Source organism: Rhineura floridana, chromosome 3 (genome assembly GCF_030035675.1).
Source record: "Rhineura floridana isolate rRhiFlo1 chromosome 3, rRhiFlo1.hap2, whole genome shotgun sequence".
In the NCBI taxonomy this organism is placed as follows: domain Eukaryota; kingdom Metazoa; phylum Chordata; class Lepidosauria; order Squamata; family Rhineuridae; genus Rhineura; species Rhineura floridana.
In genome coordinates, this window is record NC_084482.1 from 12530175 (window position 1) to 12545448 (window position 15274).

The 15274-nt window shown below is 43.5% G+C and overlaps 1 protein-coding gene across 1 annotated transcript in view; it reads right to left on the bottom strand.

Moving 5' to 3' along the window:
* LOC133379367 (hepatic lectin-like) overlaps window positions 1-15274 on the bottom strand; it is a 39635-nt gene that overhangs the window by 8078 nt on the left and 16283 nt on the right. Inside the window, exons 3-4 of the mRNA XM_061614488.1 lie at window positions 6505-6579; window positions 2178-2329 (exon numbers count right to left, since the gene is read on the bottom strand). Coding sequence (XP_061470472.1) covers window positions 2178-2329; window positions 6505-6579 — 227 coding nt within the window. The remainder of the gene's footprint in view (window positions 1-2177; window positions 2330-6504; window positions 6580-15274) is intronic.

Below are 15274 nucleotides of genomic sequence, written 5' to 3' on the forward strand. Positions count from 1 at the left end.
TCTCCAGCAATGTGCAATGTTTTTTTAAAAAAATTCCTCATGAAAATTCTCCAGCATTTTAGTGTGAATTTCTCCTAATAAACTTATTTTTGTAGGCAGTTTTGACAAATTTACACATTTTTGCAAGTGATTTCTCCCAAAATTGTGCATTTTGTATTTTTTACTCATAATATTCATTTTTATGCCCATTTTCCCCTATGCATTTTGTTATAATTATTTTGTTGGAGAAACACATTACAAAATTCTCAGAAGTGTAAATTTCAGAGGATGGCTGTGTTTTGGTTGTCATATTGTTTTGGATAGTCCGAATTTGATAGATTCAGCTTTAAATGCAAACTGAATTGAATTTCTCACCCATCCGTAGAATGGAGGGAGAGCTTCTCTTGCTCCTAGCCCTCATAGGGATTGATCCCAAAGCCTTGTGTCTCCATGTGATTGGTGACATTGAGCTCAGTCAGAGTTGGTTAGGGAGCTTTCCTGAGGTCTGTGGTGAGTCTGGTTGGCCACTAAAAGCCACCGTAGAACAGACCAGCACAGAAACAGACAGGGGAATAGCCATAGCTCAGTGGTAGAGCATCTGTTGTGCATGCAGAAGGTCCTAAGATCAGTCCCCAGCATCTCCAGCAGGGATGGGGCAGAAATTCAGTTCAGTTCATATTTAAAGATGAACCCATAAAATTCTGAAGCAATACCTGAACAGAAACACAGCTATGCTTCAGAATTTGCCCTTAGCTGAATTCTGAGATGCAGTTCTCCAGCCAATGTTTACAAAAATTATTTATTTATTTATTTAATTTGCATCCCGCCCTTCCTCCTAGCAGGAGCCTAGGGCAGCAAACAAAGCACTAAAACGCTTTAAAACATCATAAAAACAGATCTTAAAATACATTAAAACAAGACAGCATTAAAAACATTTTTTTAAACAACAACTTTAAAAAAGGGTTAAAAACATTATTAAAAAACATATTAAACAATTCTGACACAGATGCAGACTGGGATAGGTCTCAACTTAAAAGGCTTGTTGAAAGAATGCAAATATTAAGGGAAAGTGTACATAAAAATGATTATACCGTAGAACCTCACTATAATGTGGCTCACTGAACTGTGGATTCAGATATATTAAAGGTATGACAATGTCACCCAAGTAAAATGTTTACAGAAAATGACTTTTGTTATAACGCAGAAGCCCTGTAACACGGGCTCATCCTTTGTACCCCAACTCCCACATTATAACAAGGTTGTACTGTGTTAGTGAGTATAACATACAAAAATGCATTGTATTAGGTAAAATTACTGCAGAAATATGTACATTAGTCAAAACTGCATTAAAATGTGTTTATTAGGAGAAATTTGCAATACAGTGCTGAGGATTTTTTCTTTTAAATTGCAAACTGCTGTTGAAATGTGAAGATCTGAGTGGAAAAATTGGAAACTGATAGAATTGATTCTCCAGGTAGGGTTGGAGAAATATTCCTGTTTTAAATCATGGAGTGCGGCCTACCAGTCAATGTAGACCATACTAAGCTAAATGGAACATTGATCTAACTTAGCATAAGGTGGCTTCCTCTGTTCTTATGACTTAAAGCTCAAGATAGAGCACAGAGCACTAGGAGACAGTAGATGGAGTGACCAAGGATGAGGCGAGCCCTCCCAAGCTGATTCATTGGAAAATCTTGAAGGCATTCAGAGCCAGGAACAGAGGATGTATAGAACCATATCCATAGGTGGTACTTTGATACAGGGGGACATCAGCAGTGATGGTCAAATTGCTTTCCAGGACGTTTATCCACCATTAACCCAATAAGCTTTCAGGAAGATTCAGGGTACTCTGGAGCAAAGTTTTGTACTCTGGAGCAAAGTTTTAAAACTGTAGCCTATGTGAAACTTTGGAGTGTTGAGTTATGAATATGTTGGTGGCACCTCTCACAAAAGATAGGTCCACACAGAGACTTTGCGGCTCTTCTGTTCCTCAGCTTCTTGTACACTCTACCCCTGAGTCTTACCTCATGGATTTTTTCCAGGCTGTCATCAGGAGATGCATGCCGAGAAGGTTGGAGCAAGGTAGCTATGCCTCCCCTCCATCTCTCTGCGCAATGGTTTTCGCCACATTCCCTGATACCTCCAACTTTGTCACACCAATCCTGGCTGGTCATCTAGTCAGTTTCCCATCTTTTTACCTGTTCAGCCATACTATCGACGACAACCAGCTTTGAATTTCTGTAATTGCATTGATCCTTGGCCCGCATCCAGGAAGTTTTCTCCAGGGAGAAATAGTAGCATTTTCCATTGAAGTACTCCCATTGTCTTGTGTCAGGACCACATGGAAACACTGGGCAAAAGAAAAGAGGCAATATTAGCCAACGCTTGGAAAGTCAGCTCAGAGATGTATGAGAGCACAGGAGGATTGTCCATAGAATATGCATGTACTCATTTATTTAGAGAAGGGATAGCCAACATGGTGCCCTCCAGAAGATGTCTGTCTACAGCTCCTATGATACCTGACCATGGGGCGTGCAGGCTGGGGTTGAGGGGAGTTAAAGTCCAACAACATCTGGAGGGCACCATGTTGGCTATCTCTGATTTAGAGCATTTATACCCCGCTCTTTAGCTGACAAAGCTACCAGAATGGCTTACGTACAATCAGTTAAAACAAGATAGTCCCTGCCCATAAGTGTGCAGTCTAAAAGACAACATGATATGAAAGGGATAGGGAGGGAAAAGGAAAACAAATGCCTCCCTTTTTAAAGTTAAATAGCAATGCATGTAGTAACCAGCTGGAATAGGATCACTTCAGGGACAAGAGGGGCGTGATAGAGCTGATCTTCAGCAGAGCTGATGGAAATGGGCCCTGCTTCCCATCTCTCCCATTAAGGGAGTCTGTTGGACTGGCTGCATCAAAGGAGAAGAATTAGGGAAGCTGTGACCAAGGAGGGAAATTGGTGCTGCTGGTGGCAGCAGCTTGAAAAGTTTTATAAAAGTTAAACATATCAACATCCTCCACATCTGGATTTCAGGACAGATTCCTGGCTTCTGGTTGAGGCAGACTTGACCTGTGAATCCACTCAATCCCAAATCTGTTTGAAAGACAACAGAGACTGTGCCTCTCTAATATTTAAGGGAAGGGAATTCCCAAAGGTAGGTGCCATAGCACTAAAGGTCCACTTCCTATGTTGTGCAGAACGGACCTCCTGATGAGATGGTATCTGCAGGACATCATCACCTGCAAAGCACAGCGATCGACTGGGTATAATATAAGGCAGCCTTTCCTAACCAGTGTGCCTCCAGATGTTGTTGGACCACAATTCCCATCTTTCCTGACCATTGGCAATGCTGGCTGAGGCTGATGGGAGTTGTGGTCCAACAACATCTGGAGGCACACTGGTTGGGAAAGGCTGATATAACGGGTAAGATGATATTTCAGGTATCTTAGAAAAAGATCTGGGTGGGCTTGAAATGGACATTCGAAGGTGCATTTTCACCCAGTAAGGTAAGGAATGAAATAGGACTATCCTGGGTTGTAAAGTACAACTAATTTCCCTATAGACATGGAATATACCCCCCCTACAGAGAGGATAAATAGATTTGTTAGGGAGTCAAGTAGAGATGGATGAATTTGTCTAGTTCAGTTTCTCATTTTTCCAACGTGAAATCCAGTTCTCCAAAGCAGCAGTTTTTTAAAAAAAAATCCTCATGAAACTTTTTCACATTTTGGTGCGAATATATTTCCTGCATGCAATTTTCCCTAATATAATGCATTTTAATGTTATATCCATGTATGCATTTTCATGCATTTTTGTAGAGATTATTTAGTTGGAGAACTGTATTGCAAAATTTGGAGAAGAGGATTTTTACACAAGAAAAAACAGAAGAAATAGGGACCAAGACCGAGAAATTGGTATGGAGCAAGGAAAAAAGCAACCATCTAGGAAGATGAGGCAGGAAAGGATTGGGGAAGTCGCATGACCGGGGCGACTTACGCCCCATGATTTTGCTGCAGTTCCTGCCTCTGGATGCTAGGTGATTATCAATACACACTTGATGGACTATCGTCCAGGGAGAAATATGAGTTTCAAAGGATAATTGTGTTTTGGTTCCTCCATTGGTTCTAGAAACAGGTCTGGTGCCTGTGCGCAGCCAGGTTGGGCCCTGGTTGAGGGCCGCTACAGTCCAGAGGGGCTCCTCCTTAGGGTGGGAGGGCAGCGCTCCTGTTCTGCAAGCTGCGGCTGTCTCGAATCATGAGACCTGATGCTACCATGGATTTCCGAGCAGGGGCTCCCAGGCACCCCCTCGATACAGGTGGCGCACCTCAGCAGCTTGTCGCATTTGTGCACCAGTGTGCATACCCCGCACGGTGTGCATGCATACCTGCTATCACCCAAGATAGCAGCAGGAGTGCCCCTAAGGGGTTGATGCCCCCACCACCATCATGGGTAATGGCAGGTGTGCACACACAGCATTCAGAGCGTGCACACTGATGCAGGAGTTAGGCGGGTCAGGTAGGCTTATTGAAGTCCCACACCACCTGTATTGGACGGGGGCGTTGGGCTGTAAGGTGCTGTGGGCCTGGGGGCAGGCCAGTGCCAGCCCTGTCTAGAAGTTTGAATTAAGTAGTTTCTTATTAAAATGTAAATAGAATTGAACTCCCCCCACCCTCCCTAGTGTCAAGATATAATATATAATAATAAAATAATAAAATTTTATTTGTTAGCCGCCTATCTGTCCGAATTAACGGACACTCTAGGCGACTTACAGCAGCATAATAAAATACAATACACAATTCAACCACATCATCAATTAAGCTAACATCAAAACATCACTTAATACATCAAAAACTAATCTAGCTCGAAGTTCCTGTAGGCCTGCCTGAATAGCCAGGTCTTTAAAGCTCGGCGAAAACTCATCAGGGAGGAGGCATGTCGGAGGTCGTAGGGGAGAGAATTCCAGAGGGTGGGAGCCACTACCGAGAACACCCTCTCTCTGGTCCACACCAGCCGAGCTGTTTTCACCGGTGGGACCGAGAGGAGATCCTGCATGGCTGATCTTGTAAGGCGGCTTAATTGGTGATACTGGAGGCGGTCCTTTAGATAAACCAGGCCGAAACCGTATAGGGTTTTAAAGGTCAATACCAACACCTTGAATTGGGCCCGGTAAACCACTGGTAGCCAGTGAAGATCTATCAACACCGGGGTGATATGTTCCCGGCGATGGCTACGCGTAATCAAGCGTGCCGCCGCATTCTGTACCAGCTGGAGTTTCCAGACCATTTTCAGGGGTAACCCCACGTAGAGCGCATTACAATAGTCTAAGCGAGAAGAGACCAGGGCATGTATTACTCATGGGAGTAGCTGTACAGGAAGGTAGGGTCGCAGCCTCTGTATCAGATGTAATTGATACCAAGCTGCCCGGCTCACTGCCGAAACCTGAGCCTCCATGGACAGCTGGGAGTCAAGAATGACCCCTAGGCTGCGGACCTGCTCCTTCAGGGGTAATCTCACCCCGTTAAACACCAAGTCGATGTCTCCCAACCTTCTCTTATCACCCACGAGCAACACCTCGGTCTTGTCAGGATTGAGCTTCAGCCTGTTCTCGCCCATCCATCCACTAACGGACTCCAGGCACTTGGACATGGTCTTCACAGCCAACTCTGGTGAGGACTTAAATGAGAGATAGAGCTGAGTGTCATCCGCATATTGGTGACACTGCAGCCCAAAACTCCTGATGATGGCTCCCAGCGGCTTCACATAGATGTTGAATAGCATGGGGGAGAGGATAGAACCCTGTGGCACTCCGCAATTAAGAGGCCAAGGGTCTGAAACCTCATCCCCCAATGCCACCCGTTGGTACCTGCCTGAGAGATAGGAACGGAACCACCGTAAAACAGTGCCTCCTATTCCCAATCCCTCTAGGCGGCTTAACAAGAGAGACTAACCCATCATTTCAAGGGTTTAGCCTGCTTCTCAAGCTCTCCAGTAGAAAGAGCTACATCTAGGGATGAGGAACCAGAAGCAAGGGTGAGGAGCCTATCTTCCATAGCACCCACTGTCAGCCTCCTCCCTTTCTAACGGTTAAGCTGCACCCTTTTCCAGCATGTTCTCTTTCTCTTTCTGCAGATAAAGAGAAAGTGATGGAATGATGAAGAGGAAGAGAGGTGATCTTTCCATCCCTTCTCTGAATACTAGTTGCTGGGAAACTCAGATGGGGAGAGTGCTACTGTGCTCAGGTTCTGCCTGTGGGCTTCCCATGGTCATCTGGCTGGCCACTGGGAGAAAAGAATGCTGCATTAGATGGACCTTTGGCCTGATCCAGCAGGGCTCTTCTGTTCTATTTGAGATCAATTAGGAGAGGTTCAAAAGCTCATAAAATAAAATCAGTGAGTGCCACCAGGCTATACTCCCCGCTCTGCTAGGCACTACCCCTTAGCTCCCAAGCTGTGCTCCCTGAGTTTTAGAGTCGAAGACTCAGGAGAAACGGTTACCCGAGAGAAGAATATATTATGAGACTTACAATAAAAATCATGTCCAGATTTTGGCTTTGGAATCTCAGCATCCAATTCACTCAGTTCTGAAGAAAGTACAGTCGCTGAAAAATTTAAAAGGGGGAAATGACAAAATTTTGGAACTGAAATAACATTTTTCACTTCACTTCATAATGCAAGTTGCCTATGAGACACTGTTAGGTTCTGCCAAATGTTGACTGCTTCAAATACATTGCCTTTGCTAATTTGCAATTTATCAAGTCAGCCTTTGCCAACCTGGAGACCTGTAGATGTTTTGGACTACAACTCCTGTGAGCCTTAGCCAGCATGGCCATGATATCTGCAGGCAGCAGTGGCTGGTCTATTAGGGCAAATGGGGCACTGCCCTACCAACGTCAATCTTGATTCCTCCAAACCCACCTGTATTCTTGCTTACAACCAGTCCAGACAGTGGTCCTGGCTGTTTCCTCTTCTTTAGTCTCAGTGTTGCCCTTGCAGAATTCAGCAGAAAGGAGGAAGGGGACAAAACTAGAATTGGTTGGCTTCTCCTGTAATTGGCTCTGGCTCCACCTCCTGTTGAGCTCCCTGGCTTCTGTCCTACCAATCCCAATGGGTGCCAGCCACCACTATATGCACGGCACCAAACTAGCAAACACTGACTTAAATGATGATTGTGAGAGGAGGGAACTGTAGCTGAATGGTAGATCATTTTTTTTTTTTTCAATAATTTTTATTCAGATTTTCATAAAACATACAAGACAAAATCATAAAACATTCAAAGACAAAAAACAAAATCAAAAATAGTTAAACAAAAAGAAAAAAAAAGAAAAAAAAAAAAACAAAAATAAAAAATAAAGAGTAAAATATTGACTTCCCATTTGTCAAAGATCAAATCAGTTATAAGTCTATAATATATAACAATCCTGTCTCTTAAGTCATATTATAAAATCACTTTCCTCCAGTAGTTATCTTACTTAATCATCAAATCTCATAAACATTACTTTATTCTTTCCACAAAAAGTCAAAGAGAGGTTTCAATTCTTTAAGAAATATATCTATCAATTTTTTTTTCCAGATAAGCATATCAATTAATCCATCTCATTACTAATTATGATAATCTTATTGTCATAACCATAGTCAAAATAAACATTTCAATTAATCCATCACATCAGAATCTGTTAGGTTCAATAATTTCAGTAGCCATTGTTCTATTATCTCTATTAGTTCCATTTTCCATCTTCCATCTTCAGTAGTCTTGTTAAGTCCAGTAATTTCAATATCCAATCTTCCATTATCAGTACTGAATGGTAGATCATGATAGATTCTAAATTCCATAGGGGACCTACATCCATAGAGCAGGTTCCCTGCTTCAGATCTCGCCCCCCCCACACCAACATGTGCCCCTCCATATATTGGTGGACTCCAACTTCTATCATTTCTGATCATTGGCCAAGCTGGCCAATGGTGAGACTGGACACCAGGGACATGATGGAGGGGTGGGGTCAACAAGTGTAGGCCTGTTCTTCCTCTTATGCAGATCTGATTGCTTGAGGCATACTGCCTGAAAAAAAGATAGAGGGGGCAAAGTACTATACATGGCCCAGAGGCTCCACCTTCCTCTGACAGCTGGGAATCTTATTCAGAAGCTAGTGCTAGTTCCAGGTTTGTTGTGGGGAGGGGGAGACCAAAGGCACGATGCCCTCAAGGATAGGGAGAAAGCTAATATAATGCCTGTGCCTGCCCCTTTCTGCAGTACACTCATCTCTTTCAATACTGAGGTCACTGTCCCTAAGCTAGAGGTTCCCAAACTGGTCCTTGGATCAGCAGTGGTCTGTGAACCTCATTCAGGTGGTCTGCGGCATAGCCATATAAAATATTCATATTGGTTTTTCATTGTATTTTTCCTGCTTCTTTTATTTCTTCTATTGAATTCTATGGAATAAATGAATAAATGTACATATACAATGAAAAATCAAACAGTACCTAGCATAGCAGATTACAGTTGCTACAACAGACGGGAAAAAAAAATCAGCTGTCACCAAAGACCAGCAGCAATTTTGAAATGTTCTATGGGAAAAGAAGTATGGGAAGCACTCCCCTAAACAAAGGACACCCCTCCCTGCTCAATTCAGTGAGTATTGCAGAAAATTCAGAGTCTCTTGCTTAATACTAAGCCCTGATATAAAATGTCCTTCATACAGCGCAGAGAGCTCAGCTTCTCCATATTGGACCACTCAGGGCTTCATCCAGAAATCCTGCAGACCAGGCACAGGCTCCCTGCTATGTACAGCGCCACCAGGGCTTCTAGCCAGATGTGGGAACAGCAGGTGTAACTGTCTCCCACCTTTATGGGGTCTATAGCTGACCACATTGCCAACCTTGGCAGCATCTCGGCAGTGAGGCCCACTGTAAAACGGGGATAAAATAGTGTAAACAAAAGTGTATTATATGGTTTATATATAATCAGATTGGGGAAATGCCTCATATCAAGTGAGGTTTAGATATGAAATAGTAATTATTTATCATCTATTTATAAAATTTATATCCTGCCCTTCCTCCCAGTAGGAGCCCAGGGCAGTAAACAAAAACACTAAAAAACACTTTAAAACGTCATAAAAACAGACTTAGAGATAATTTTTTTAAAAAAATCTTTAAAAACATTTTTTAAAAAAAGCTTTAAAAACATCTTAAAAAGCAATTCCAACACTGACACAGACTGGATAACTTTTGAATGTCAGCATAGTGCTAGTGAATAAGTCAACTTTGAAACAATGTCCCCTTTCCCTTTTCCGGTTTGAAGTCAGCATGAAGTCAAATATATATCTCCTAACACAGGGGTAGGGAACCCTGTTGCTGGAATACAACTCCCCTCATCCCTGACCATTGGCCTAGCTGGATGGGGTTGATGGAGCCAACCCAACCTAAGACATTGTAATGAAGAGAAACGAAAAGGGAGAAAATCCTGACCATCTCTTATGGAAAGCAGCAAATCTGCAGTAGTACATACTGTGCATTGTATATTTCAAATGTGATTGCAACATGAAGTGCGCCTTCAAAGAAAATGCTGTAACTGTTGGCCAAATAGAAGAGTTACAGTGCAATCCTATATGCTGTCTACTCAACAATAAGTCTCATTGAGTTTAATGGGGCTTACTCTCAAATAAGGGGATAGGATTACTGCAATCCTATCACCAATTTATTGGGAGTAAGCCCCAGCGAACTCAGTGAGAAGTACTTCTGAGTAGACATGTGCTGATACAAAACAAGCCTCCCCTCTGAATAATGAAGTTTTGTAGGAGATACAGTAAATGGTTTTCTTTAGGGGTTTGGGGTGTTAATGGTTACTTTTTGTTTTTAAATAATTGTTTTATTATGTTCATAATGTTGAAAAGTTGTTTTTGGTTATTATATTTGTTATGTCACTGTTTTATTATTTTTTGTTATTAGGAAATTGTTTTTGCAATTGTTTTTGACATGTATTTTTGTTGTAAGCCGCCTTGAGCACAATTTTATGTGGAAAGGCGGCATACAAATAAAATGATGAAATGATGATGATGATGATGATGAATAACATCTGGAGGTTCCCCACCTCTGCAAGTTAAAAATGCATATTAGAACTCTTACAGTGCCCTGGGCCTCAATACAGACCAGTTGTGCTTCACTAACAGGATTTATTGGGATGAGATGGCCTTTCTTTTTCAGATGTCTGCTTCTGCTCTGTACATCCTGGAACTGCACAGCTCTGTCTTTTGGGGCCTCTCCCACTCCCGCTGCCATGATTCTCCCTCACACAAGAGTTGTCCCAGTGCCTCTTGGACAGGCCCTCAGGGCTCAGGAATCTGGCCCTTTCTCAGCCACTTTCTCCAATGAACAGTTTTAATTGCGGATCCTGGATCTCTCTCTCTCTCTCTTTCTCTCCCCAAGCACACTTTCTGGCACAAGCTGAAGGATTCTCCCTCAGCATCCCTACTCTCTCCTCTCCAACCAGGCTGACCACTGACTTTTACTCCCCCAAGGTGTTGCTTAGCAACTTGATGAGAGGGGGTGGATACTTCATAAAGGAGTGAGTGGCCTGCTTCATAGACCTTTCCAGGCAGGAGACTTGCATAACAACCTATCATCCTGAGCTTGGAAAAGTTACTTTTTAAACTACAACTCCCATCAGCCCCAGCCAGCATGGCCACTGGATTGGGCTGATGGGAACTGTAGTTCAAAAAAGTAACTTTTCCAAGCTCTGCGTCCTGGCCTGGGAAGTCAGGTGATCAGAAGAAGCCAATAGCACACCACCTGCAAGTATAAAGACTCTCAGGCTTGCTTTCTCGGTCTGGGCAATTTCTTACCGGTTTCCCCTCTGTACATTAGCCTGTCTTTGCCTGCCCTTTCCATCTGATAGCAAAACCTCTTAAGCACAGCAGGATATAACCTGCCCCTTTGATTCTGCCCTCTCACCATAAGAATTTACTAGTCCCATTGTTGGGTCCCCAGATGTTGTTGGGTGATAACCACCCTCATCCCTGACCATTGGCTAGCTGGCTGGGGGTGATGAGAGTTGGAGTCCAATAATATATCTGAGAACCCAAGGTTGAAAACCAGTGTCCTAGTGGAAGGTTGCCATTTTTTTGAGGTCAAGCAACATTCCTCCTCTGCCCCCCCATCTCAAAATGATACTGCATTGACAGTAGGGTTACCAGGTCGGAAGCATCCCAAACCTGAGTTTTCAGGGGTGGGCTCTAGTGATGTTACAGGGGAAGGCCTGAGTGATGTCACAGGGGCTGGCCTGGGTGATATCATAAAGCATGATACATTAAGCATCAACCACAGTTGCTTGGAGCATACAATTCAAGCAAAAACATTTCTCCAACTGGAAATTAAGAAATCTTAGCTAAAAGATGGAGCCTGGGTAGGGAAAATTTAACCTAGCTTACTTGCTTCTGGCAAAAAGGGTTTAAGTGCCCTTAGGCCAGGCCAGTCACCAGAAGACCATTGTAGGAAGAAAGGAACCTAGTGTGGAGGTGATAGATGGGAGCACTCAAGAGTAAAAAAACGTAATAAGCCCCATAGAACTCAATAGGACTTACTTCTGAATAGATATGTTTTGGATTGTGCTGGTGGTAAAGCCTGACTAGGGATCCTCTGCAAAGATATCCATATCCAAGCAGGGTTGCCAACCCCCTGCCTGGAATGCCCTGCCCCTATCTTTTAATGTGGCTGCACCAAACGTCTTTACAGATTTGACTTCACTTCAGAAAGAGGTCTGAGAAATGAGTAAGGGTAAGAAGATTCCCAACCCTTTTCTGTCTATCCTGTGGGCTGCTATAAACTCACTTTGACAGCCAAGACAATTCTAGTGAGTAATAATTGACAGAGAAAACACACATGGTTTGGTCTACCTTCACAGGCAGCAACTTGGGAATGACAACAATTGTAGACACACTTCCCAGTACATGAATTCTCTTTTACCACTATTGGGCAAGAAACAAACCATCATGCAACCAACAAGATACATCGTCAGTGGGTTTAAGGGGGTTATGCTGAGCGCATAGAACCACTGTTGTTGTTTCTATGGATGTAAGGGAGTGAGGTTAAAGGTAAATGAAATGCAAAGAGAAAAACAAAAGACAGTGATGATTTCCTAAACGCAATACCATGTTGTTGTTGTTATGTGCCTCCAAGTCGACTACGACTTATGGCGACCCTATTAATCAGCGACCTCCAAGAGCATCTATCATGAACCACCCTGTTCAGATCTTGTAAGTTCAGGTCTCTTTATGGAATCAATCCATCTCTTGTTTGGCCTTCCTCTTTTTCTACTCCCTGCTGTTTTCCCCAGCATTATTGTCTTTTCTAGTGAATCATGTCTTCTCATGATGTGTCCAAAGTAGGATAATCTCAGTTTCATCATTTTAGCTTCTAGTGACAGTTCTGGTTTAATTTGTTCTAACACCCAATTATTTGTCTCTTTTGCAGTCCATGGTATGCGCAAAGCTCTCCTCCAGCACCACATTTCAAATGGGTTGATTTTTCTCTTATACGCATTTTTCACTGTCCAACTTTCACATCCATACATACAGACTGGGAATACCATGGCCTGAATGATCCTGACTTTGGTGTTCAGTGATCAAATACATCTTTGCATTTGAGGACCTTTTCTAGTTCTCTCACAGCTGCCCTACCCAGTCCTATCCTTCTTCTGATTTCTTGACTATTGTCTCCATTTTGGTTAATGACTGTGCCGAGGTATTAATAATCCTTGAGAAGTTGAATGTCCTCATTGTCAACTTTAAAGTTACATAAATCTTCTGTTGTCATTACTTTAGTCTTCTTGACGTTCAGCTGTAGTCCTGCTTTTGTGCTTTCCTCTTTAACTTTCATCAGCATTCGTTTCAAATCATTACTGGTTTCTGCTAAGAGTATGGTATCGTCTGCATATCTTAAATTATTGATGTTTCTCCCTCCAATTTTCACACCTCCTCCATCTTGGTCAAATCCCGCTCTCCGTATGATATGTTCTGCATACAGATTAAACAAATGGGGTGATAAAATACACCCCTGTCTCACACCCTTTCCGATGGGGAACTAATCGGTTTCTCCATATTCTGTCCTTACAGTAGCCTCTTGTGCAGAGTATAGGTTGCGCATCAGGACAATCAGATGCTGTAGCACCCACTTTTCTTTTAAAGCATTCCATAGTTTTTCATGATCCACACAGTCAAAGACTTTGCTATAATCTATAAAGCACAGGGTGATTTTCTTCTGAAATTCCTTGGTCCGTTCCATTATCCAATGTATGTTTGCGATATGATCTCTGGTGCCTCTTTCCTTTCTAAATCCAGCTTGGATGTCTGGCATTTCTTGCTCTATATATGGTAAGAGCCTTTGTTGTAGAATCTTGAGCATTGCTTTACTTGCATGGGATATTAAGGCAATAGTTCGGTAATTACTGTATTCTCTGGGATCCCCTTTCTTTCAAAGTGGGATACATATTGAACGCTTATAGTCTGTGGGCCATTGTTTAGTTTTCCATATTTCTTGACAAATGTTTGTCAACATTTGGACAGATTCAGTCTCAGTAGCTTGTAGCAACTCTATTGGTATGCCATCTATTCCTGGTGATTCGTTTCTTCCAAGAATTTTAAGAGCAGCTTCCACCTCACATTCCAAAATTTCTGATTCTTCATCATACGGTTCTTCCATGAATGAATCTGTCATCCTGTAATCTCTTATAGAGTTCTTCAGTGTATTGTTTCCATCTTCCTTTTATTTCATCTTGGTCAGTCAGTGTGTTCCCCTGTTGATTATTCAACATCCCTACTTGTGGTTTAAATTTCCCTTTCATTTCTCTAATCTTTTGGAATAGGGTTCTTGTTCTTCCCATTTTGTTGTCCTTTTCTATTTCTATACAATAACTATTGTAATAGTTTCCTTTGTCCCTACGTACTAGTCGTTGTATAGTTGCATTTAGGGTTCTGACTGTGTTTCTATCTCCTTTTGCTTTTGCTTTCCTTCTCTCTTTAACCATTTTAAGAGTTTCGTCAGTCATCCATTGAGGTCTTTCTCTCTTTTTAACAAGAGGTATTTTCTTTTTGCATTCTTCCCTGATAATGTCCCTGACTTCAGTCCATAGTTCTTCTGGTTCTCTGTCAACTAAGTTTAAAGCCTCAAACCTGTTCCTTATTTGATCTTTATATTCTTCTGGGATGTTATTTAAATTGTATTTTGGCATTATGAGTGCTTTGTTGTTGTGGCCTACTGCCGAAATAAACACAGACACCGTTGACTGGGTTAAATAATGGGCCACTTTATTAAAGCAGAGTCAATTATAATAAATGAACCTGCAGAGGGAAAATCAAGTGCGGGAGAATTCTGCTGATCCAGGCAAAGCCTGCTTGCAGCTATAGGGCAACCAAAACCTTGCCTGAGCCTGGGGCTGCCCTGTGCCAGGCCCCAGCTCCGGCCACACCCTGAAGATGTGTAGGGGGTCCAACCCGCATCACCACCCCCCGGAGCCCTGAAACTCCGAGCGGATGAGGCACGTTGGCCCCAAAAGTGGCCCGTGTTCTGCCCCTGGGCCGTATAGCCCTGAGCTGCAGGCCCCCGGGCCGCCAATCACCCCCAAAGGTGCCTAAAGGTGTCACCTAGCTGCCCTTTCCCTTTTAACCTTTCCCCCGCACTTCCTTGCCACCAAAGGGGGACAAGCCTCTGCTTAGTCTCCCTTTACCCCACACCCGATAAGAATCCGGTGCAAACCCCTCTGCAGGTCCATCAGGAAGATGTCATTGCCACCGTCAGTCAAGTGCACGCCATCTGGCCTAAACAGCTCCAGCCTATCGTGCTTGATCTCTGGGTGGTGGATGACAGAACCCCCCAGGCCCTTGATGGCCCTCTGAATCTGTCTATTAACCTTTTTCTGAGCCCTGTCCATTCCCCGTGGGTCACCGGCACAATTCCACTTCCTGTGCGGCAGGATGTCTGACCATACCAAGTGCACCCCCGGCCAGCACCACGCAATGGCCTGGAGGTCACTACACGCCTGTTCGATTAGGGCCTTGCCCTTCAACAGACCCAAGTCGTTACCTCCCAGGTGGATGACCAGCACCTGGGGCACCGCCCGGTCCACCGCCAGCTGGAACAAGGTGGGCAGGAGACCATTCCAACGCATCCCCCGGTGTCCCAGCCACCGCACTGAGGCCCACTGACTGAGCCCCAGCTGCGTTCCAATGCGAGACTTCACCACCCTGTGGCCTGCCCAGAAAATCATGCTGTGGCTGCAGAGGAGGGTGCTCACTTGCTCCGATCTTT